We start from the raw sequence: 25,935 nt of genomic DNA on the forward strand, positions 1-25,935 counted from the left end.
AGGATATTACGTGGGAGCCATTTCCAATATGAGTAGACTCGGGGAGGGAGGGGAGCTTGCAATGCTATTTTCTTGTTTCCCCAGGCTCAGAGCATTTTATATATTTTTTAGCTTCTGCTGTGATCCTTGTTTATCCTTGATGTTTTATTTTAAAAATTGCATTGCAAAATCCCACTATTCCCCCATCTTTTCAGTCTAAACAAAATATTGCAAGAGTTTTATGTTTATATTTTAAGTTAAAAAGTAATATCTTAATTGTGTTTGTGTCCTTTATAAAGTTAATATCTCCACTACCTCACATTACATTTTATGACACACATGGCCTGGCCCCACAAAGTCCCATTTTTGTCAGATCCAGCTCTCCTAACAAATGAGTTCAACTGACTGTTTTAGGCTGTTAGCTGCCTTGAGTCTGTACAGAATGGGCGGGATATAAATATAACGTAAATAAAATAAAATAAACATCCTTCCTTTAGTGTGTACTAATGATGTACATTAAAAGAGCCTTGCTGGATCTGACTAGTGGTCCATCTAGTCCAGCATCCTCTCACAAACATTGGCCAACCAATTGCGGAAGTGGCTCAGCTGCATTAGAGGAAGGTGCTTGGAGCTGGACAGAGCTGCTGGTAAGCTGTTGCTGAGTGAGGAGAGCTTGTTTGCCTGAAGGTAGTTGCTGGCCCCACCCTTCTGATTGCTTTTGTGTGTGGCTCTGGCTGTTGAGGCAGAGGTGTGGGGGCTTGAGTCTTTAATTTGCAAGGCTCATCCTTGCCAGAGGCAGAAGTGGCTCAGCTGCAATAGAGGAAGGTACTTGGCTCTGGGACAGAGATGCTGGTAAGGTGAGTGTTGATTTGCTTTTCTAAAACTGCTGGGGACCATTACCTAGGGTTGTTGTGGGAGGGAACTGTGGAAAGGCTTGGTGCCTGCTGGAGAGGGGTTTCTGATTGCTTTTGTGTGTCTTCTGTGTAGCTGTTGCTGAGTGAGGAGAGCTTGTTTGCCTGGGGGTAGTTGCTGGCCCCACCCTTCTGATTGCTTTTGTGTGTTGCTCTGACTGCTGAGTCAGAGGTGGGTGGGGGCTTGAGCCTTTAATTTGCAAGGCTTATTCTTGCCAGTGGCGCGAGCCAAAGGGCTCTTGGCCTGTGGCTCTTAGCCTGGGGGTCTTCCCCAGGGGTTCTGTAGAAACGTGGGTAGTTACAAGTAGTTTTAAGTGGCAGTTGGTAGTGGAATTTATAGGGAAGTCAAGATAAAGAGAATTTTGATATGGATTGCAGCAGCATGACTGGTGAAGGAGCAGAGGCAGTAATGTGTAAAGACTGTGGGATGTTTGTATTTCTACCTGAGAGCGGCAGCAATTACACTTGCAGTGTAAGTGTAAGTTAGTGGCCCTGCTGGAGGAGAAGATACAGGGACTGGAGGCATGATTGTCCACACTGCAGTGTATAAAGGAAGGTGAGGATTTTCTTGACAGAATGCATGAGGCGCCCTTTAGGAATTGGAAGGAGGGCCTTGTAAGCAAGGATGAATATAAACAAATCACCAATGCTTGTAGAGAAAAAGTTAGGAAAGCTAAAGTTCAGTATGAGTTTAGGCTGGCCAATGATGCTAAAAACAACAAAAAAGAGTTCTTTTCTTATGTTCAGAGTAAGAAAAAGAGCAAGGACATGGTAGGCCCATTGCAACCCCTCCCAATTTAGTATCATCTGGAAATTTAATAAGCATTCCCTCTATTCCTTCATCCAAATCATTGATAAAGATGTTGAACAAAACAGGTCCCAGGACAGATCCCTGAGGCACTCCACTTGTCACTCATCTGGAGTATTGTGTTCAGTTTTGGGTACCACATTTTAAGAAGAATATAGAGAAGCTGGAATGGGTCCAGAGGAGGGGGACGAAGATGGTGAGGGGTCTGGAGACAAAGTCCTATGAAGAAAGGTTGAAGGAGCTGGGCATGTTTTAGCCTGGAGAGGAGGCAGCTGAGAGGTGATATGATCACCATCTCAAGTCAGGGCCGGATTAACAATTAGGCCAAGTAGGCACTGTCCTATGGGCCCCCATGCCTTTAGGGGCCCCAGGCCAGCTTCCCCCCGTTTTCCCTCTGCTTGCAGCCCTCCCAGCCTGCGTACACAACCAGCAACTGAGCTGCTTTTTGCTCAACTTGCCTGGTGTGGCTGCTTCTGATGTCACCAAGTTTGCCTCTTTCTGCCTCTCCCCTGCAGCTTTGTCAAAAGGGCTTTTGAGAAGGTGCCTGCAGGCTGCAGCGGGGCTGCGAGCAGTGGGGCAGGTGCTCTGACTCTGAGATAATTTGTGAGGGCCCCCTCAAGATTTTGACTGCCTAGGGGCCTCCACAGGATTTAATCCGGCACTGCTTCAAGTACTTGAAGGGCTGTCATATAGAAGATGGTGCAGAATCATTTTCTGTGGCCCCAGAATGTACGACCAGAACCAATGGGTTGAAATTAAATCAAAGAGTTTCCAGCTCAACATTAGGAAGAACTTCCTGACCGTTAGAGCAGTTCCTCAGTGGAACAGGCTTCCTCGGGAGGTGGTGGGCTCTCCTTCCTTGGAGACTGGATGGCTTTCTGACAGCAATGAAGATTCTGTGAATTTAGGGGAAGGTGTTTGTGAGTTTCCTGCATTGTGCAGGGGGTTGGACTAGATGACCCTGGAGGTCCCTTCCACTCTATGATTCTATGATTGTACTACAGAGGACCAACAGGGCATAGAGGCCAAGGCCATCCCCTGATGTTACCTCCTAGCACTGAACTGAGAGTTCCAGTTCTGATGTGAAAGGACATTACAAGGCTGCGCTTCATCCTTGGGATGCTTTATTTTAGTCTTTCAGATGTGGAATCTGAGCTGTTCCTCTGAATTTTCAGGTTATAGTGCCACACTTTCACTGATTTCATTTGCTAAGAAGTTCATAACTTGTATACCCTCATAGGATGAGAGAACCCTTGACTTGTGGGTGATTCTGGCCATTGGGATGGGAAGCAGGAGCAGAGTGCTGCTTCCTGAGACTACCAGTAGAAAGTTGCCTCCTTCAGCAGTTCTTTTCCTTCCTTAGCAAGGACTGCAGGGATAAATGAGGAACCCCGCTTCATAGTTTTTTCCTCAGCTTTCTTCTTCACAGTGCTTGTAAGGCAGATTTCAGCCTTTCCCTCCCCCTGTCCCTTTGTCAAAAGCTATCTTTTTCTACTGGCTTTCTCTCCCTCCTTTTCCTCATGCTATAATGTTTTAATTTTTTACAAACTGCAACATTTATGACTTAGATGAGGTGATGGCTGTGAGGCTCTCCTGTAAGGAAGCCTATAAATCCTCAATGGAGGAGCTTCAGGGGAGCCCTGAAACTTGCTCAAATGCCTGGTGACAGAAGCAATGAAGTTCTAGATGGGGAGGAACTCTCTATACAAGCAACTGATTTTCAGTCAAATGCAATACAACCAGAGGGTGTGGGAAGTCAAGGAAGCTATAAAAAGTAAAGGCTTTATTTAAGAAAGGAAAGGGCTGCCCCAGTGAATTGAACAGAAGGGACTACAGGCATTGGCAAAAGAAATGTAAGTCATGCAAAAAGAGATTTTGAGGAACAGGTTGCTAAAAGCATCAGTAAACATTTATTTAAATATATCTGGAGCAAGAAACCAGCCAAAGGAGCAGTTGGGCCTTTTAAGAACCAAGGAATAAAGGGATTGCTAAAAGAAGATGGCAGAGAAGCACAATGGATTCCACCCCCCCACCGCCCCATGTTCACTGTGGAAAGTGTGGAGCATGTACCTATGTCAGAGCCACTATTTTCAAGAAGGGTCTGAATATTTTGAGCCAAATTAAGGTGGTACAAAATGAAGTTAAGAGAAGAGATTGGGTTTTTACTCCACCCTTCACTTGGAGTCTCAGAGCGATCTTTCCCTTCCTCTCCCTGCAACAGATACCCTGTGAGCAATGTTCCTTCGAAGCTGCAGTCTTGTGAGCAAAAATTCTACTTTGTGAGCTACTGACATGAAAGTTGTGAGCTACTGCATAAATTATTGTGCTGTGGGGTCATCGTTCCTGAGCTAAGACAAAAATGTGTGAGCTGGAGGCTAAAAATCTGTGAGCTGGCTCACACTAACTCAGCTTAGAGGGAACACTGCCTGAGGTAGGTGGAGCTGAGAAAGCTCTTTCAAGAACTGCTCTTGAGAGATCAGCTCTGAAAGAACTTGTGACTGATTCAAGGTCACATCAGCAGGTGCATGTGGTGGAGTGGGGAATCAAACCTGGTACTCCCGAATTAGAGTCTGTGCTCTTAACCACTACACCAAACTGGCTTTCAGGGGAAATTAAAAGCTGGTAAGTCTCCAGGTATTGATAGAACACACACAAAAGAGTTCTTAGGGAACTCAAAAGTGAGAGTTGATTTACTAACCTGTATATGTAACCTATCACTAAATTCAGCCACTGTACCAGAAAACTGGAGACTAGCAAATGTTACACCATTTTTTAAAAAAGGAGTCCAGAGGGGAACCAGGAAATTAAAGGCCTGTCACCCTAATATCCCAGGGAAATTAGTAGAAACTAATCAAAGATAGAATTATTAGTCACAAAGAGGAACAAAGCCTGCTCAGGGAAAATCAGAATGTAAAGGGAAGTTCTGCCTCACAAACCTTTTAGAGTTATTTGAGGAAGTGAACAAGTGTAGGCGACACCCCTTTGTTGGTAACATAAGCATGTAGACAATGGTGACCCAGTAGACATTAAACACTTAGACTTTCAAAAGGCATTTGACAAGGTAATTCACCAGACTTCTGAGTAAATTTAGTAGTCATGGATTAAGATGAACTTTCTTTTGGATTAAAAATTGGTTAAATGGCAGGAAGCAAAGAGCTGAAATGAATGGACAGTTCTCACAATGGAGGGAAGTAAGCAGCAGGGTCCCACAAGGATCAGTTTTGGTGCTTGTACTATTTGTTCATAAATCTGGAACTGGTTGAGTAGTGTAGTGGTTAAGTTTGCAGAAGACACAAAAATGTTCAGGATGGTGAAAATCAAGGCTAGCTATGAAGAGCTCCAAGGGGATCTCCACAAATTGGATAAGTGGGTGACAGTGTTGTAAATGAAATTCAGTGTTGGTAAGTGTAAGGTGATGCGTGTTGGAACAAACCTCGCCCCCCCAACTTCAAGTATAAGCTAATGGGGTCTGAACTTGATGAAACGGAAGGGGGAAAAGATCTTGTAGCTGTAGTAGATAGTTCAAAGAAAGTATCAACCCGTTTGTTGCAGTGGTGAAAAAGGTAAACTCTGACCTCTTTGCTACATCCTGTGACACTGAATTCCATAATTAAGCCTAGTGTGAGGAAATATTCCTTTTTGTCTGTACAGTACTGAATTTAAGCCTAGTTTAGTATTATTAGAGATGGTTATCTTGTAAAAGAAGACAGCAAATGCTTGTTTTCTACAGAAAGTTATCTTTTAATGTAGTATCTTGCACTAAAGGGTATCCCAACAGGTCAGATTTTTAAAAACAATATACATCTCTAAACCATATTACATCTAGGTTCTGAAACTTTCTATGGAGTTTTGAAAGTGTTTTGCCTTCTGTTGGTAGTGATGGGGTGGAAAAGTGGAGGTCATTTGTCTAGAAAATAAAAAGCCCATCTTTCTCTCAGAACTCATTAAAATGGGGACCAGAGTGGCATCACCTATACATTCATGACTGTTCAATTTGAGAGAGGTATCTTGTAAGCAAAACATAAGCAGAAGCCTTGCGGCACCTCAAACCTAAGAAGCTACCTTATACCAAGTCAGCCCATTGCTCTAGCAAGGTCGATAATGGCTACTTTGACTGGCAGCCATTGCCCAGGGTTTGAGAAGATCTGGAGACACTGGCAGTTCATGCTGCGACCTTTCACATGGCATGCACAGCAGAGTCCCGGCCTTCAGCTGGAATAAAGTGCAGTTAACTTTGAAGGAGCCATTAAGTTCCTCTTTATTTTTACAACCTAAGGCAAAACACCGATAAAACTTGAGCCTTCTGCCAGCTCGTGGGAGTACGTGAGGTAGGTGGCTGGCTGGGATGCCACCTCACCTGTGGGGTACTGCTGGGTGCCCCCTCCCCCACTCCTCTCGACTTCCTGGATCACAGGCCCAGGAAGCTGAGAGTGGTGGGATGGCACATTGGGGTGTGCTCTCCTCCAAGCCCACCTTCCCTTGAATGCGCCCCGTCTGGCTGCTCTTCCCTTGAAGGTGTGTGTGTGTGTCAGTGCAGCTTCTCTGAGTCCACTTTCCCTTGCAAAGAAAGGTGGGCTCAGAGAAGAATGTGCCCCACCCAGCAGCTCTTGCCTGCAAGGGAAACCAGGCTTGGAGAACACATACGCAGTACGCACTCGGAGGCAATCTTCTTAGGGCAGTACTTTGAGTACTAATGAGAGCGCAGGCGCAGCCCCCACTCAGACTTCTCTGGTCTGCCCAAGAAGGCTGAAGGGGGGCTGTGGGTGAGCCGTGCCTGTGCAGTTCGCTCTTGGAGGCGCTCTGAAGCTGTCCTAAGAAGAGAGTCTGCAAGAGCCCACTGCACAGACGTTCTCCTCGAAGCCCAGCTTTCCTTGCACGGGAAGCCCAGTTTGGAGGAGAATGCACCCTGCCCGGCTACTCTTGCCTTGCAGGGCAGTCTCAGAACTCCTCGGTGCACATGCGGGGGTGCAGCTGCAGGGCAGGCAGGGGCGGGGCAGATGCCAGGCTGGGGCGCCTGAGGCCCTAGCGCTGCGCCTGGTCTGAACACTAAACAATCTGCACGTCACAGGGAAATACCGATAAAAGTTAGAAACCCCGAGGGTGGCTTTCTTTTCCGGCTTCTCCGAACACAGGGCACCGACACATCTACCGGAAGCTGCCGTCAGCGTGTAGACGAAGAAACTTTACCCCAGCCACCTGAAGCGAAAACATTCCCTGGCAAGGCGGGCGGGACAGCAAACAGCCCAGCCAATCCGCGCGGAAACTGACCGGCAAAGCTCCCTTCCGCTTTCCCGCCTCCTCTTCGGCCCTTTTCTGCTCGGCTTTGGTTGCGGCAGCTGCCTATCTGACTGGTGCGGTTACCTACGGAAGTGGTGCTGAGATGGCGCTGGACTCGGCCTGGAAACAAATGTCGTGGCTTTATTACCAGTATCTGCTGGTGACCGCGCTCTACATGTTGGAGCCTTGGGAGCGAACCATCTTTAGTATCCTTTTGCTTGACGGAGGGGCTAGAAGGGGCAGGTCGCTGCTGGGCAAAGGTCTGGTGAAAAGGGCGCGGCAGAGCAGGGCGCCGCAGGAGAGGAATAGTGGTGCTGCGAGGCAAAGGACGGGGAAGAGGAGTGGGGTTGGCTATCAGAAAAGGCGGCCGCCGGACTCCTGGAGGAGCGCGAGTCCCAACAGCCGACGAAGCGTTTAGAGGAAGAGGGGGCTGTAGGTTTGAGAACTGAGGTTTGGGGGGAAATAAATTGGGGGTTGACAGCCATTGTGGAACAGGCCTGCCTGCCTCTGGAAGGGAAGGTCATTGCTAAACTTTAGTGGTTTTTGTTTACCTGTTAATTGTACTCCCCGCTTCTTTCTCAGTTACCTTTTATAGTGTCCCTATCCATGCAGGTACCGACCATATTTATATTTTTCCAAGCAGGGGAGAAGCAAGGACTTGCCTGATTGTGTGGTCGTTGCTCGGCCAGGTCCCAGTGGCAGTCTGAATGATTATGGGAGGAAGTACTAAAACAACAGTGAGAGAGATGCCTGAAGGGCCACTGGAAAGAATGGCAGTTGATTTACATGGGCTCCATTGAAATGCATTACAGCAAACAAACGTTGCAACAAAAATGCTTAAGGGATTTATGTAATGAGAGCAGGAAGGGTTGCATCAGTGCTTAGTTCCCATGGCCCTTTCTTACACGACCAGGGAAATGCTGTTTGCCACTTTGGGGTCAGGCAGCTGTTTTTCTCCAGGTCAGTTTGGCCAGGAATCCTGGAGGGTTTTTGTTTGTTTGTTTTTTGTCATCTTCTGGGTGTGGATCAGGTGTCATTGGTGGTGTATGTGGGGAGGTATTTGTGAGTTTCCTGCATTGTACAAGGGGGATGAACTAGATGTCCTAGAAAGTCCCTTCCATGATTCTGTTATTTAGAGATCTCTCTCTAAATAACAGTCCCTAGCATAAGCATTACACTACTGGAACGACAGGCCTCAGAGTGGAATGATGATCTCTGGGGGTAGCTTAAATGTTCTGCACTGTAATAATGGGCCTTGGAACCAGATAAACCGCTATGGATCTAGAATGACAGCCCCAGAGTGGAATTATGGGAACTGTGATTGGAAGTGCTCTGGGAGTGGAATCACAGCCACCAGAATGGAAGGATGGCACCTAGGCATAAGAGAAGTATTCTGTCATTTCAGTATCAAAACACGTTATTTCCAGGGACCATGTAACTGGGCCTGTGACAGCCACTGTGCAACTAAGCCTGCAGTGGCCTCTGGGCCTGATTGTGCAGCAACCACTGGCTGGAACCACCAGGCATGTTACAGTGATTCCGCCTGTATTAGATGATCTGATGGGGGGGTTTTTTCCAGGTCTGTTTTGGCCTTCCAGTCTACACTTGTTTCCTCTGCCCCCCCCAAGGCTTTGCTTTGTAGAAACTTTGAAGGCTTAGCAATAATATGAGCATTCTTTTATTAAAACTATAGACATTGCTTCTATTATTTTAGCGAACTTTAATCCCCCCCCTTTTAGGTTTCAGATTTTTCTGCAGATCTAAGGCTTCCTTTCATTTTGTACAGAAATCCTCTGCCTTCTGTCCATAGATCCAATCTGTGAATCATATACTTTGTGGAATGGTTTGAAATTAGATGTGATATATTGATGTAGGTGTAGGTCCTTACATTATATGGGGTTTGGAGACTGTCAGAGTGAGGAAAAGGGTTTGTAGTGTGCTGTAGCTGATGCAGCAGTAGCTAGAATCAAGTTTTTCAGTTGTGGTGAGCAGTTGGGTACAGTAATTGCTATGCTTTCTTGTGAAGATTTCTTTTCAAAACAAATCTGAGAAATCCTTTTAGGGATAAAAATTAACAGGTGTCTGAGGGCACCTTAAGCACTTAACAACATTTATTGCAGCATAAGCTTTTGTGAACTGAAGCTCATCTTATTTGGTATATGAAGTGGTTTTACGTTAATATTTAAAACTAAAAGTAACAGAAAAGGAAGTGAGGGGAAAAGTTACAGGACAGGTTACTGTCAAACAAGAACCATTCAAAGAGTGGTCTGTTCAGAGTTGGTGAGGACCACCCCCAATAACTGATGGGAGGCAAAGATTAATATAAATTATAAATTTTATAAAATACAATGTGAACTATGATGAGCAGTTTAGTGCATTCAAGTGGCAATCTAAAGATACAGCTGAATATTTGGTCATGTTAAGACATTAGCATCTGTAGTGAGTGAGGAAACAAAGGTTCTTATTCAGACCTAATAGGGGTATATAAACTAATTGATGAATTCTGTTCCAGCAGTTTTTCACTTGATTCTCCCTTTGAAGTTCTTTCATAGAAGAGCAATAGGAAAAGCTGTCCTTTTTCATGACCTCTTTCCCAGCTCCTGTATCTATCTACTAGCTTGTTTTTGTTTCACAAGAGAACAAAGTCTGTCACTATTTATGTGTCTGTAAGAAGCAAAATCAGTGTCTATTTCTAGTTAAAGTCCCGGTCTTTTCACTCTTAGCCTGCATCAACAAATTAATATTTGGATTTGTGAGTTTTACTGTCATAGAAGGCCTCTCACAAATGGTGCCACTGTTTGAAGACATTGTGTACCTGCTAGGGCACTGATGCAAGGTATGAAGTACTCCATTTAGTACACATTTCACAGGGCAACTTGAGATTTTATATTTTCCATCTTCTTCTAAGGGTGTTTCTCATTTAGTAGTAGCTCATTGTTTGTTTTGTCTGCTTTTATCTACAGATTATCTGTTCAGACTTCTCATTGAAAATTATTTCCAGGTCATTAGCAGCCTCCCTCCCACCTTTTTGTGGTTGTTCTTCATACTGGCTTTTCATTACAGAATATTCCCTGCCACTTTCATCTTTTAAAAACTTGCTGTCAGAATTGAGAATTCCTTTTGTGCTGTTTTTTTATAACCTTTATGGTTTGCTTACTTCAAATATAATCTTAGACTCTAATCTGCTTTTCTGCTTGTACTTGCTTCTGTGCATGTGTTGGAGGGTTTGGCAGTCCCCCTGCTGCTCCACTGCAGATTCCCACTTTGCTACTCCCCCAGAGTTTACCAACCCCTGGGAGCAGAAGCAGAGTGGTAAACTGCAGCAGAAGGGTTGAGGAAGTTGGAAAATTCTCTCTGTGAAGGATCCAAACCATGGATGTTAAGCTATAAACATTTAATACACTCTTTGAACTTGTTTCATCCATGCTTCTGCAAAACAGACTCCTTCATGGGTGTATCCATTACTTTAATAAGTAGACATAGCCTTGGTTTCCCATTTCAGGCCAGCCTTTTGCATAGCTGATCCTTATGTCAAAACACAGGTCGCTCTTATGGGGTTGGGCTAGAAGTCTCTATGCAAAGGCCAGCTGCAGCAACATAAGTAGTTCTCCCGAGTTAGCATCTGAAGCAAATATAGCTGTGCTGTCCAATAGATGGGACCACCATTAATTGAAAAGAGCATTACATTGTTGTGTTACAGTAATCTCATAGTGTGCTTTATCAGATATACCAAGAGCACACCTTTCTTTAAATTATTGCACTTGGATTATTTGGGGGCTGGTGCTTAATATCTAGGATATATTTTTGGCCTCCCATGCTTGACTCTTTGCATATGGCGGTTTCACTAGTGTTACACTTACCATTTGACAGAAGAGAGATCAAAATCTTACAGATAAACTAAAAACTACTGTGGATTGGAACTGAGACATTGTCTTTGTTCTGACTATGTTACTTTTCTGCTTCTGGAATCATTATTGAACTCAACAGAAGAATTTGCTGTTTCTATTTATTTTAATTTAGATTTAATTTTTTTGACAGTTGTTGAAATGATCCATAAAGAATCATAGACCATAGGTTTCTTGTAGGTTGGGGGACTACCATGACAGCAAGTCAATACTCACTCTAAGCTGTGGAGTCTTGTGAACAAAAATTCCACTTCGTGAGATACTGGCATTAAAGTTGTGAGCTACTGCATAAATTAGCTTGCTCTGGGGACATTGTTCCTGAGCTAATAAAAACTTGTGTGAGCTAGAGGCTAGAAAACTGAGCTAACTTGCACTAACTCAGCTTAGAGGGAACACTGCGGCACATATATGGAAATTCCTTCTCTGTTAATGTGAGGCAGCCTTGAACCATTCATCCCATTCATCTCTTCCAAGTGACTGTTCTGCACATATAGTGATGTAGAGAAGAAAGAATTCTGCATTGTTGCCATTACTGAAGCATAGTCCTTTAGAAATTTTGCTTGCCATCACCAGTTGAATATAATGTCCCTCAAAGCTTTCTGCCTGTCAGTTAATCCCTCACAAACTGTAAACATTTGTAGAGGCAAATCATTAATGACCTGAGAGAGCCTCCATCAAGGTTAGCTGACAAGGCTCTTGCTAATATTTATTTATTTATATAGAACATTTTTATGCTGCCTTTACACCCAATCAGGGTCCACATTAAAAGAACTTTAATTTTTTAAACAATTAAAATACAGTTAAAATATAACATTCAATTAACAACACATGAATAATACTACAAGGAGGGTCAATAACCATTTTTGGGGGTACATCTGATGAAATGAAATCTTCATCTGCTGGCAAAAGTCAATGATAGAAGATGATTCTCTGTAGAGAGGGAATTCCAAAGTTTTGGTGCCACAGTGGAGAAGGCCCTTTCTTGGGTCACTACCTCCCTAGCCTCATAAATATGCATATTGTATGTTTATGCTAGAATTGTGTTTGTAGCATGTAAAATCATTAAGCATATGGCAAGGTTGTGTATTAATATATTAACTCCCTTTTGCAGTAGAGTCCACACAAGTGCAGATCTTTTTTTTTTTTAGGTACATGGGGATACAAAGCAGTTTGAAAACAAAAAATACAATACAAATACAATAAAAACAGACAAACAGGAGAACGTGGGGGAAAGGCTTCAAAATGCAAGTTAAGCCTCTCCAGATCTTCCCTGCTCGAGTGCTGGCTACTTCCTTCAGGTTTTGACTCTCACCCTTCAGCTTGCTCCCCTGGGTACACCCAGGATTGAAATGCTTTTGAATAGCTTAGGACTTGGCCGTCCAGATGTGCATTGCAACAAGTGGTGGGAATAAGGGGAGGAAAGGAGAGGATGTGATGACGGGGTACAGTATTTCAAAACAGTTTGTAAGGCACTTACAAAAGATTTAAGTTGTTCATGGCAGGTACTTGACATTATGTCACCTTGAAGAGATTTTGTAAGAATAAGTGCCAAAAAGCCTTTCTCCACCTAGAATACAAAAACTTGATGGACCAAACTCAGGGTCTTTCTTGGTCCAGATAAATCTGGTTGCAATCTTGGACATAGTTGGCTTACTTAAAACTCTTATTAAGGAATTCAGTGAGGCTTCCAAGTAATCATGCACAGGGTTGAGCTGTGTGCCTCCACCAATGGCTAGTTAGATGCCTTCCTTCTGGTATCAGATTCCTCATCTTGCCCTTTAGGTCTTGTAATTTTGCTTCTTCAGCAAATTAAATTTGTAATTAACAAATTAACAGTATCATCCTGTACTAACTATAGTTTCTGGGCCTCTTCAAAGGTAGCTCCGCTTGAAATGACATGATGGTAATCTAATCAGCAGTCAGAACAGCACTTCATAAGCCATTCGTCCCCAGCAGAAGAGATCTTGTCCCATAGGCTCCCCACAGTGACAGTTTTGTCCCCTCTTTCAGCAGTCTGACCTCATGTGGAAGAGAAAGATGATAAGCAGAAGCCAAGCAGATCCAAAAACCATAGTCAGAAACCAGTCCAAGAGTCATGCAGGCAACACACAATCCAAGGCTCTAATCAACAATCAAATTAACTTCCCACCACAAGTGCAGATCTTATTAACCTATTGCCCTTATGAGCGAGAACAAGAATCTGGCAAAGCCTGTTCCCCAGTATAGTGTGTTAGAAGTAAAATATCATATTGCATTTTGTCAGCTTCTTGTGTCCTTGCTGTGTCTGTCTTCCATTCCCCCCCCCAGCAGCATTGCATACTCAGTGCAAGTCATTGCCTATTAACAGTGATGAATTTGGTATAATTACTAATGGTGCCAACTCACCATGGCAAGCTACCTTGATACCAACTTGCAAAATAATCATGATGCAACATGTGCACTCTACTTTGTGTACTCCCTTTGGCCATGTGAAAGGGCAATAGTCACAGATGCCATCTGCATGGCTTTGTGTTGTATTCGTGGGATTCCTGGTTCTAGAGAGCAGGGATCATTTGCTACTGATAACTAGATACCTAGCAAATTGTGAGGTTAGTTAAAATGGTATTGTTGAATAGTCATTCTTTGGAATTAGTGGTCAGAAGCAGGCAGGTTTTCCCAACCAAATTTGAGTTCTAGAAGACACTTTCTGTCTCCAAATATTAAACCCCAAACTCCTTCCCTGCTTCTTCCGCATATGGTTCAAGAGAGCAAGATGGGTGGGAGGAGAAATCTTATTTTTATTTTTTCTGAAATTACTTTATGAGAAGACAGAAAGTAGAGGGTCCCTCACCAGTCAAGTGTGTTTGCTTTTTTCTCCATTTAAGGATTTATGACACACTGCTGGTAGATCATAATCTACCCCCTCCCTTCATGCAGTTTCTGTGGGCTTTTGTCAGGTCACACTGGTGCCAGGCAAATTTAGCATGCTGGTATCAATCATATAATTCTGGATCTGGCTATAGAGTGTGGATTAATAGATTGATTAGGCTAGAAGGGGGAATTTCTTTATACGTATATTATTATTTAATTTCTATCTTGCTCTTTCTGCAAGTAGGTTCAGGGCAGGTTACAACGCAAAAACACAGCAATAAAATCAAGCACAACTACTGTAAAACTTTAGCCCTTAAAACAAGATGGCAATCTGATAAATCATTCCGCTGTGTCCTGGTACTGTATCACAGTAAAGAAGAGAGAGGCCAGTGCCTTTAAAGAGGTTATCTGATGGAACAGTTTACAGCAAGTCATCAGAGGAGGGGCCAGGTAGTGTTCAACACCCACTGCTTCACCCAAAAGCCTTGTGAAACAGCTCCATTTTACAGGCCCTGTGAAACCAAAAGATCCTACAGAGCCCTGATCTCTCTTGGGAGCTGGTTCCACCAGGTTGGAAGTAGGTCCAGGAACTCTCTGGCCCTGGTTGAGGCTAGGTGGATGTCTTTTGGGCCAAAGACGACCAGTAGGTGATGATCCAGAGAGTGCAAGGCTTGTCGGGGCACATATGGGGGGAGGCTGTTCTGCAGGTATGTTGGTTAAAACCAACACCTTGAAACAGATCTGGAATTCTGTCGGCTAGGTGGACGTCTTTTGGGCAGAGATGACCAGTAGGTGATGATCCAGAGAGTGCAAGGCTTGTTGGGGCACATATGGGGGGAGGCTGTCCTGCAGGTATGTTGGTTAAAACCAACACCTTGAAACAGATCTGGAATTCTGTCGGCAGCTAATGCAGTTGGCACAGCACTGGCTGAATGTGCACCCACATAGGGAAATCCCAAACTTGCAGAGAAATAAACCTTAAAAAAACCCCAAGAACACATCCAGGGGTTAAAACCTTTCAAAGTAATAGAAAAAACACTTGTGGCTTTAAGATTAGAATGCCAACTGAGCTCTCAGTAGCCATTTTGGAAGTTGCTAGGTAACTACAACAATATCGCTGCTGAGCTTAGGGAGGGAGAATGGGGGTGGACTTGAAGGCCAAAACAGCCCTAGAAAGGGTCCTGCTCCAACCCCCCATCGTGTCCTCTACTGGAGGAGAACTTGCTGGAGACAGGCCTGGTGGCCACTGTTCAACTCAACCAGATTTCTCCTTGGAAGAGGTCGCTAGGGAATGGGAAGAGGGCAGGTAAAGGTAAGTTGGCTAATGGGTGGGAAGAAGGGAAGGAAGCACAAAAAAGCTATGGAGGCTGACAGAAAAGAGAAAGACAAAATAGTGGGGAAGGGAATATCAAGTAAAATGAGACGCCCCCTTCATGTCCTTGAGGATCCTCCCCTTGTTAGAGTCTAAATAAGTCCAGCACAGTTTACTCCCCTGCTCTGTATGTTAACTTGCTACCACCTCAAATTCAGGTCAGGGCCTCAAATTCAGGTCAAGGTTGTTCAACCTCAACTTTTGTGTGAAAAGAATAACAAAGAGTAAGTTTTTCTTCCTGTCAACTCCTTTGTCTATTGATAGGGGAAAGCAAGTTTAGGATCTCTTTTTTTGTAAAATACTAACTGAATGTAAATCTAACTGCTTCCCTGTAATGTTTCTACTCTGTCTACTAACTGGGAAGGTTCTCTAGTTGGCTTACACTATTCTAAGGCACAATAAGAAGGAAACATGAAAATATATTTAAAATGAGATAGATAAAAATATAATGAATTACAAAACAATATCCAATGTCTAATAATATAATAATAATAAGTTTTTATTTATACCCCGCCCTCCCCACCAAGGCATGCTCAGGGCGGCTTACAAAGCATGATATAATATCATGATATAACAATAAAGAGATAATAAAATCAGTAAACAATGGTATAAATACAATATATAAATTAATATTAAAATTAATCTAAAAACAATACAATGGTGCTACAATCTCTGTTTGTCCAAGATAGCATAATGGTTTCATCTTAAAAGGCTAGTTGGAAGAGGGCAGTTTTGCAGGCCCTATGGAACTGATTAAGATCCCGTAGGGCCCGCACCTCTTCCAGCAGCTGATTCCACCATTGGGGTGCTTTTATAGAGAAGGCCTGCTCCCTGGTTGTTTTTAGTTTGGCCTCCTTAGGCCCAGGGATTTCCAAAAGATTTTGTGAGCTGGAGCGCAGTGCTCTCTGGGGAACATATGGAGAGAGGTGGTCCCTAAGGTAGGCAGGTCCTCGGCCATATAGGGCTTTAAAGGTAATAACCAGCACCTTGTAACGAACCCGGTATACAATTGGCAGCCAGTGCAGTTCCCGCAGCCTAGGCCGCACATGTTCCCACCAAGGTAGTCCCACTAGCAGCCTGGCTGTTGCATTCTGCACTAGCTGCAGTTTCCGAGTTTGGTACAGGGGCAGCCCCATGTAGAGGGCATTACAGTAGTCCAATCTCGAGGTGACCGTCGCATGAATCACTGTTGCCAGGTCACTTCGTTCCAAGAAGGGGGCCAGCTGCCTCGCCGTCTAAGATGAAAAAAAAGTGGATTTGGCAGTGGCAGCTACCTGGGCCTCCATTGTCAGGGAAGACTCCAGTAGCACTCCCAAGCTCCTGACCTTGCGCACTGGTACCAATGGCGTCCTGTCAAAAGCTGGAAGGGAGATCCCTCCTTCCAGACCACTGTGACCTAGGCAAAGGACCTCTGTATTCGCTGGATTCAGTTGCAGCCCGCTCAGCTTGATCCAATATCCGTATAGGACATCTTAGCTCCTCCAGGCAAGCTTTAATTAACCAGGAGGGGCATGGATCCAAATCACAAGTTGTTGAGCGTGCAGCAGAGAGGATTCTGTCAACTTCCTCCAAGCTGAGAGGGTCAAAACGATCCAGGTCTAGCAGAAAGTCAACATAAAAGTTGCTTATATGAATGTTATGACCTGAGCAAATAAAAACATTTAACTTGATGTCCAAAACTAGGTACCATGTGAAAGAGTGCAGGAAAGGACCTCCATAACAAGGTGAATCAATAGAGAATAGTCTGTTTCTGGCAACCACCTGACTTGCCTTTAATGATGGGTGATTATAGAAGAGCCTCTGAGAAACATCAAATCTAAACAATATTAACTAGTTCTAATGTTAACTAATTGATGCCATATGTACACCACTTTTTATTTGTCACAAGGCAAACTCCATCTGGCTTAAAAATATGAAATGCAAATGAGTAAAACAGGCCAAGGAAAGGATGTAGCTCCTCTCCTCCAGTTGCCTACGACTGTCTAAATAGATGCATGTTTATCACTCTTTTCAGAACTTCCTTGCATTATGAATTTTAGTGCAGTGTTGGCATATGGTAGTGGTTTTCCTTTACTGTCATTCAGATTCCATGTTAGTGTCCATCCTTGGAATGGCACTTTACACTGGCTATGTGTTCATGCCTCAGCATATTATGGCAATATTGCACTATTTTGAAATTGTTCAATGATAAAGAATGTCTCAAGCCAGGGAGTGGTCAGAAACTACAGACCAGATACCTACGAAGAAGTGACCATCTGCTATTAAGGATTTCTACAGTCAACAAAACAAGCAAGGCATTATAGTGACAACTTTGAAGATGAGGCAACAACTTGAACACACACATACACATACGGGATGCATTATGTCCTGAGTGTTGGTGGCATTTTCTTTTGGTTTTACAAAATTTCCTTGTATAGTAATTTTTGTCTATGAACATTGTGATTGTTTGTACCTTTGATATCAGTATTTTCTTAACTTTGTGACAGTCTCAGTATTATACTGTGAAAGCTTTTCTTATTGTAACTTTTGAGTACATCTTAATTGCCTTCTATTTTTAATCAAAAATCATATTAATGGGGCTTAAGGCTTTTGCTATTGTATGGTTATATGTTCATCTGGGTATATTTCTAATAACACATTTTGTAAGAAAGTGTTTAGATTCATACAAAGTTGTGGATATATTCATTGAATCTTGCAAAACCATGTTTGTAAAGACTTAACTCAGGTGCTTCATTTGCTATTGAGACTCTCAAACAGGATATTTGTATCACTCTAATTTGCTTTAACAATGAAGAGAAAGCCTTTTGTGTGGGAGAAAGAATGCAACCATATAGAACTATATGTATGAAACGATGCTGTAGAGGAATATACTGGGCCGGACCCTTATGTGCATGTCAAGGATTAGTTGGGTTATATATACCATCTAATTTTTCATAGAGTTTTGTGATAACACTTTAATGCTGCTGTTAATAGTTTCCAACTGAACTGTACTTGTAAATCATTGTTTCTCAAGGAGTGTAACTTAATATAGATTGAGTGAAAAGACCATGGCTGTTCCTGTTGTATAATCATGCTTACATTATGGACCATTTATTAGTATGTAAACAGTGTTCAAACCCTTTTGAATTCTTGAAACCAAATGACCAAAATACATGGACTTGGGTTACAACTACAGCAATAAGGGGCTGTCTACTAGGCTGAATACTTATCTTAGTTTTTATAGCTTTTTCAGATTTGTATTCTGAAATGTAAGATGGCTGTTTTTAAGATGGGGGTAATTTTTTCTTCCAAATAAAAGCTAAACGAGTTGATTATACATGTGGGTGTCCCTTTAATTTTAGCTTGTAGGTACAGTCCTTTAATAAATAAAAGTTCAAGATACTCAGTAAATGAATAATTTGGTGAGCCTGGATAATGTGAAGTAGTGCCATATAACATGTTATATGCTGTGAGGTTTTTGATTCACATGTTACTTCAGTTCTGAGCTTAAGGTTGAGTGAGATGTGACATGTTCCTTAGAGCCACTGGCAGACAGGGCGAATAATGCCTCCTGCTTCCATTTTGGGTCACGAGAATGGATCTGGGGAAGATGGAAGTCCCTCCTCTCCCCATACTGCTGTCATTACCAGAACTGGGGGACCCTATGGCACTTAGTTTAAGCAGGTGGGTAATACCAGCCTCATTTGCAGGGTCACTGGATTATTTCACCCAATGAAGTATTTTAAACACTGAAGAGACTTCAGTGAAGAGAGGCATAGATTTGCAAGAATTGTATGTACTGAACCTTCTCCTCCGACTTATCCTTTGTTTTAAAGTGACATTGCTATCCTTGAGGCTTGTGACTAAAAGATACTTCTGGTGGATTTCAGAATTGAAGAAAAACACAGGTGCAGAAGGGTTCATCTCCCTATTCTCTCTGCCATGTGCATTTGATTGTGTCCCACTTTAAGGCTTTGCTGCTGTTTGCATCTAATTGCTCCATATCTGAGGCTTTTGTGGGTTTTGTTTCTATTTCTGTGTGTGTACACAGAAACCTGATTCTAGAGATTATTATGGGAAACAGTATAATGCAGGAATCCCAAGGTGCCAAATGATATTTACTGGTACCCATTCTTCCCCCAGCAAAGAGCCAGTCTTGGCTTTCTTCCACTTGGTTGAATTTTTTAAAAAATGGTGTCCCCCCCCCCCCGCTTCCAGGGGAAAAAACTCAAAATCCACCAACTGGATTCTGGATGCCTCCTTTTCAATGGAAGCCCAGGTCACAAAGGTGGTTAAGCTGGTGTTCTACCACTTTTACCAGGTGAAACAGTTGACCCCGTAACCATCACCCTCTGATCTAGCCACAGTGATTCATGCAATGGTCACCTCCTGGAGGGATTACTGTAACTTGCTCTATGTAGGATTTCCCTTAAGGTTGATCCAGAAAATGCAGCTGCAAGGGTGCTGACAGGAACACCCTTTAGAGCGCATATTCTACTGGTGCTTTGTCAGCTGCACTGGCTCCAGATTTAGGACTGTTCAAGTTCAAGATTCTGGTGCTGACCTTCAAAGCACTTAGCACTGGGGCAGCACACCTTTGGGACTGCCTGTCCTGGAATGTCCCCCAAGGAGTGTTACACTTGAGCAAAATCTGCCAGTGGTCCCCGGACCAAAGAGCATCTGGTTGTCCTTGGCCAGGGCTTATTTGGCCCTGGCTCTGATCTGGTGGAACAATCTTCCAGGAGAGATCAGGGCTCTGGGGGATCTGGTATCATTCTGCAGGGCCTGTAAAATAGTTGTTCCATTGGGCCTATGGTTGAGGGCCCCTAGACAACAGACTATGGCTAGAGTCTGGCCTCCCCCTTCTTCCTTTCTCCCCCCGCTCCCCCCCCATTCCATTCTTAGCTGTTCTGCATACTCCCCTGTTTAATTTTATGCCATCTAGATTTTTATAGAAATTGTCTTATTTTACTGTTTTTTAAAATGGATTTTGAGCAATTATATGTTGAATTTAGAAGGCTTTTAATTGTATATCAGATGTTGTCACCTACTCTGGGCTGGTCTCGGGAAGAGCGAGCTGTAAATGGAATAAAATAAAGTAGAAACAAAAATATAACATTAGTGGCAGATCTACAAATAATTTTTAGAAAAGGTTTCTTAGAAATAAGTCCATATGCAGTTGTTTGTATGTCATGCTTTTGAATATTGATGAAGTTCTAAGGTCCTCAGTCCACTGATATATAGGAGGTGGGCATTATCTCTCCAATGTTGTTATACAAGTGTTTTAAGTTTAGAAAGGGCACTGAGGGTTCATATGTGTTGACTATGGGTTAGCTTCCAAGGGATGGGCAGATAGTTTAAAAATGCAGTCATCCTCAAAAATCAATGAACATTCTAATATGAAATTGATATGTATAATTACTTCCAGAAAAACCGAATGACTGAAGGTGCTCAAGACATATCTTTAATGGATGCATCCTGTGAGACCAGGGGTATCAAACATATGGCCCATGGGCCTGATCTGGCTCCCAAAGGGCTCCAGTCAGGTCTGCCAACAAGTAGTCATTGTCTGCTTCCTTCTCCCTCACCAGCTTTTTTCAGTCGCCATCTTTTCTTTCTCTCTTGTGAAGAGGCAGCCAAGCAAAGCAGCCTCTTGCTCTTTCCTTCTCCCCCTTCTTCCCAAAGGGAGGAGGAGGTGTCTCAACCAATGAAGGAGCTTGGCTCTGTAGCTCTACTGTGTGATTAAGCTGGCAAGGTTCAATCAATCACACTACAGAGCTACTGAGCCAAGCCTCTCTTCCTTCCAGTGGCTGAGGCTCCTCCCCTTCGTCGTCTCCTGGGTAAGGAAGGAGAGCTTCCTTTGCCCTGTTCCCTGGATCCCACTGGAGAGATACAAAGAAATTAGCTTTAAGACCAGCAGTGTTTTAGTTAAGGTATGAGTTTTTGCCTTGCTACAGAGAGGCAGTGTGTGTGTTGGGCTTGTTATGGGTGCAACTGAGTTTGCCTTCCCCTATATTCATGCTCTCATAATCCAGTGCCAGGATTAGACTGAGAGTGTGTGTCCAGCACATTTCCTTTGATTTTTCTTTCACATTTTCCTTTGATTTCCTTTGAGTGATTGTGGATTTTGAATTTACCAGATAGTAGGCTGGTATTGACCCCTATACATGGCTGTCTCTTTGTTCCTGAACTGTCTTATAGGAGCTGCAGTTATTTTTCTAGGGAAGACGAGTTTTATAGATAAAAAATAGCCTTCAGTCTGTGCCATGGTGCCTTCACATGTTCTTGTCCAGCACATGAAGCAACATATGTACAAAAGTTCACAATGCCCAGCCATTTCATGTTTTCCTCTGGGTTTTGGGATCAAAACATTGACCATGAGATTTCTGTAATGAATGTCAATAAATCAAAAGTAGGTTTGCACACCTGAACAACACCTGAACAGCATACTCAAAATTGCTGCAACACAGACATTGTCTCCAGTTTTTGATGCAAAAATTCAGAGCAAGAGATGTCAAGTTATCAGAGACTGTTAAAAAAGATACTGCAAGCGTGCTAATGTTTTAAGCATGTCTTATTTTAGGTAAAAAATTATTTGTGTTTGTGGCCTTTATCTGTTCTACCTAGCATTACATGTTAAGACCTGCATGGCCGGGCCCAAAAATATCTCGTTTATGTCAAATCTGGCCCTCATAATAAATGAGCTTGACACCCCTGAACTAGACACTTTACTCAGTCCTTTACTAAAGAGTCACTGTGGTATCCAGTATACCCTGAACATATTTTTTGCTGAATAAGTCACTATTTAAGATCCATGGAGACAGCAAGTATAAACTTTTAAAGTCATATTGCATTGCTTTTGGCAAAACAGGGTGATTGGTCTAGCTCCTTATTCCATACATTCCTGAGACTCTGCATATCATCTTTATTAACAGCAAATATTTATTAAAAATATTGTAAGTTTTGTTTTCTGCATCACTTCAGGGGTTTCAAACTCATTTGTTATGAGGGATGGATCTGACATAAATGTCACTTTGTTGGGGTGGGCCATGTGTGCCATAATATTTAACACGAGGTGCCAGAGATATAAACTTTATAAAGATGATTTCAGATGCCAAATGGCAATAGCAGGCTTGATTGGATTAAAGTGTGATATGTATAGGGGTAATAGACATGGAGATAGCAGTATTGGTAATAAGATAGGAAACCTAGGTCTCAGTTTGGAACAGCAGGGTTCAGTCCAAGCACACAAATAAATGTCCTCAGGCTTTTTAACTAGTGCAAACCAGAGGAGGGGGAGGAGCCCTCAGCCAATCAAAGGAAGGTTCTCTCTGGCTCTTTCCCTCCGCCTCCCTCAGCTAATTGAGGGAAGGCTTTCTTTCTCTGCAAAGTAGGAAATAGGAGAGACTGGGCAAAAGAGCTGTGATGCAGGGAACAGGAAAGAAGCAGCAACAGAGGGCCAGTTGCTCTGTGGGCTGAATTGGGGCCCTGTGGGGGACAGATATGGCCCACAGGCTGCATCTTTGACACCCCTGAATTAGCGTTTCCAGCAGCCAAGGGGACTTGATTTGATTTATTAGATTTATATCCCGCCCTCTCCGCCAAAGCAGGCTCAGGACACTTGAGACACTTAAAACGCAGAGCCGTATACAGATATAATAGATGTTGCAATGGTAAATATTGCCATTCAGCAACTTGACAAGTCACATCTCAGCTGAGAAAATGATAACAACTCATAATCATACTCTATCAATTGGTCCAATATAAAAATCCCCCTCTTTTTTTGGTAAGACTTCAATTAAAAAGATTTCTTCCCAAAATTTATGTCTGGATTGGCCCCTAATGTTAATTTAGCATGTGAAATGGCTCAAATTGATATATCGCACTATAATTCTATAGCTGCGAGAATTCACAGGGGGAACAAGATTTGTTCTAGAATCAGAGTTGGAAGGGACCTCTAGGGTCATCTAGTCCAACCCCCTGCACAATGCAGGAAACTCACAAACACCTCCCCCTAAATTCACAGGATCTTCATTGCTGTCAGATGGCCATCTAGCCTCTGTTTAAAAACCTCCAGGGAAGGAGAACCCGCTACCTCCCAAGGAAGCCTGTTCCATTGAGGAATCGCTCTAACAGGAAGTTCTTCCTAATGCTGAGCCGGAAAGTCTTTTGATTTAATTTCAACCCATTGGTTCTGGTCCTACCTTCTGGGGCCACAGAAAACAATTCCACACCATCCTCTAGATGACAGCCAGCCCTTCAAGTACTTGAAGATGGTGATCATATTACCTCTCAGCTGCCTCCTCTCCAGGCTAAACATCCCCAGCTCCTTCAACCTTTCCTCATAGGACTTGGTCTCCAGACCCCTCACCATCTTTGTCGCCTTCCTCTGGACCCGTTCCAGCTTGTCTATATCGTTAAAATGTGGTACCCAAAACTGAACACAATACTCCAGGTGAGGTCTTACCAGAGCAGAGTAAAGCGATACCATCACATCACGTGATCTGGATGCTATACTTCTAGCATAATTAGACACTAATGCATTCTACTTAGAGGCACCAGACAAGAAGCCTCCAAAAAAATCCCAACAGTGAGGAGCAATCCCAGTAATTAGTACAAGCTAACAAATGTTCCTAATAATATAAATTAAGATCATGGAACCAAATCCTTAAATTGAATGGGAGTTGCATTCTCATTAAAGAAATGCCAGATGATAAGGAGCCCCTCATAAATTTCCAAAATAAAGTATTAATGTTATTACTATATCAATGTAAAATATAAACAATCATATTTATAACATTAATTTTGAGTGAATTTACTTTGCCCCTATAAAGGCAAGTTTAAGGTTGCCTATCTGAACAAATCCAAAGATACATTAGCAATTAGCTTGTTAAAATCTAGCATAATCATGTAATATCTCTAGGAATCATCATTGCAAGATATATTGTCTCCCAGAGGTATCAACTCAGTTTTTATCCAATTAACTCCAACTTCATTGCAGTTGGAAGGTGCTTAAAAAGATCTCAGAAGGTCTGCATGAACATCCATTTGGAAACAGCTGTCTCCATCATAGGAGCATGTGTGGCTTGGAACCTTTAAATGTTTTGTGACTAAACTCAGCCCCTCTATAGCAGACAATTTGTTGTGGCACTCACTAGCTGTTTTCAAAAGTCCAAAGTGCCCAACAGTTTAGTTATTGTTTTGTTATTTAGTTTAACAAGGCTGGGGACTACTCCTGTAGTGGCTATGGTGTTAATATAACATGTTTTAGTTAATTGTTTTAATCAGGTTTTTAAGGTTAATTAATGTTTAATTTAATGTTTCTAATGTAACTGTTTTATTGTTGGTGCACCATTGGTCACCGTATTGTTAGCCGCCCTGAGCCTGCTTCGGCAGGGGAGGGCGGGGTACAAATAAAATTTATTATTATTATTATTATTAATGGGAGCATGAAAAGCCTAAATTCTAGCCAAACAACTCTAGATATCAGTTTGGACCTATAAAGTAAAAATGCACATGTACCACATTTCTGAATTGATTGATAATGTTGCAGGAAATGACAAGAACATTTCAACAATTTTGGTCTGCTTCTTCCTGCTTCCCCGCTACTGCAGCTCTATTTTAAAAGTGATACAAAGAACAGGCTAGGAAACTGTTACATTTATAAGTTAATGTAATAGAAAAAGCTAAGCCAATGTGGAATTTTCATTCAGTTCACCTCCTTGTAGCACATTTGCTTGATTAAATCTTATCAGTTACATCTTTTGTGTAATGTTTGGTTCATATTTGATCCAGGGAAAAGATGCTGATTGGTGCTTTACTTCCAAACCTCAAGGGTTACAGAGGAGATCCGGGAAATTACAGGCCAGTCAGTCTGACTTCAATACTAGGAAAGTTAGTGGAGACTGTTATTAAAGAGAGAATTAGTAGGCACAATGATGAACAAAAATTATTGAGGAAGACTCAGCATGGGTTCTGTAAGGGAAGATCTTGTCTCACTAACCCATTAGAGTTCTTTGAGAGGGTGAACAAACATGTGGACCCAATAGATGTTGTTTACCTTGACTTCCAGAAAGCTTTAGTTCCTCATCAAAGGCTCCTAAGTAAGCTCAAGAGTCATGGGGTAAAAGGACAAGTCCTCTTGTAGATCAAAAAAATAATTAATAGGAAACAGGGAGTGCGAATGGGCAATTTTCTCAGTGGAGGGTGGTAAGCAGTGGGGCGCCGCAGGGCTCAGTACTGGGTCCAATGCTTTTTAACATGTTCATTAATGATTTGGAGTTGGGAGTAAGCAGTGAAATGGCTAAGTTTGTGGATGACACTAAATTGTTCAGGGTGGCGAGAACCAAAGAGAATTGTGAGGCACTCCAAAGGGATCTGTTGAGGCTGGGTGAGTGGGCATCAACATGGCAAATGAGGTTCAATGTGGCCAAGTGCAAGGTAATGCACATTGGGGCCAAAATTCTTAACTATAAATACAGGTTGATGGGGTGTGGGTGGGGGGTGGGCTCCCTCTGGGAATCCTACCCCCCCCAGGGAAAGTGCATGCGCAATACATAGCCTCTCCTCTCCCGGTGTAGTGAACGCCGCGTGGTCACTGTCTGGCTATACCTGGCAGATGGTCACTGCAATGGCCTCTCCTGCATTACTGCATCCGTAGCAACACCTTCTCGCTGGTCCCCCCCGTTTTCACAGAGTTTGCTATGTCATGGTGCGACCGAATGTCCGGCGGTATAACCGGATGGGCAGGCTGGGCCCACCAACCTCGCCAGCCTAAGAGAAGGAAAACTCTAACATCAAACCCGGGCAGAGAGAGCTCGTTAATGTAACACCTACCACCTGGAGGACTCGCTG

General features: G+C 43.0%; 1 protein-coding gene across 1 annotated transcript; it reads left to right on the forward strand.

Annotated features, from left to right (window-relative positions):
* The first annotated feature begins 6,971 nt into the window (after window positions 1–6,971).
* SPTSSA (serine palmitoyltransferase small subunit A) lies at window positions 6,972–18,418 on the forward strand. The gene is made up of 2 exons (XM_060263280.1): window positions 6,972–7,181; window positions 17,187–18,418. Exons 1-2 carry the CDS (start codon window positions 7,079–7,081, stop codon window positions 17,288–17,290), a joined length of 207 nt encoding a protein of 68 aa, XP_060119263.1. The 5' UTR covers window positions 6,972–7,078; the 3' UTR covers window positions 17,291–18,418.
* Window positions 18,419–25,935: the final 7,517 nt, after the last annotated feature.

The sequence above is a fragment of the Heteronotia binoei genome, chromosome 21 (genome assembly GCF_032191835.1).
Source record: "Heteronotia binoei isolate CCM8104 ecotype False Entrance Well chromosome 21, APGP_CSIRO_Hbin_v1, whole genome shotgun sequence".
Lineage (NCBI taxonomy): Eukaryota > Metazoa > Chordata > Lepidosauria > Squamata > Gekkonidae > Heteronotia > Heteronotia binoei.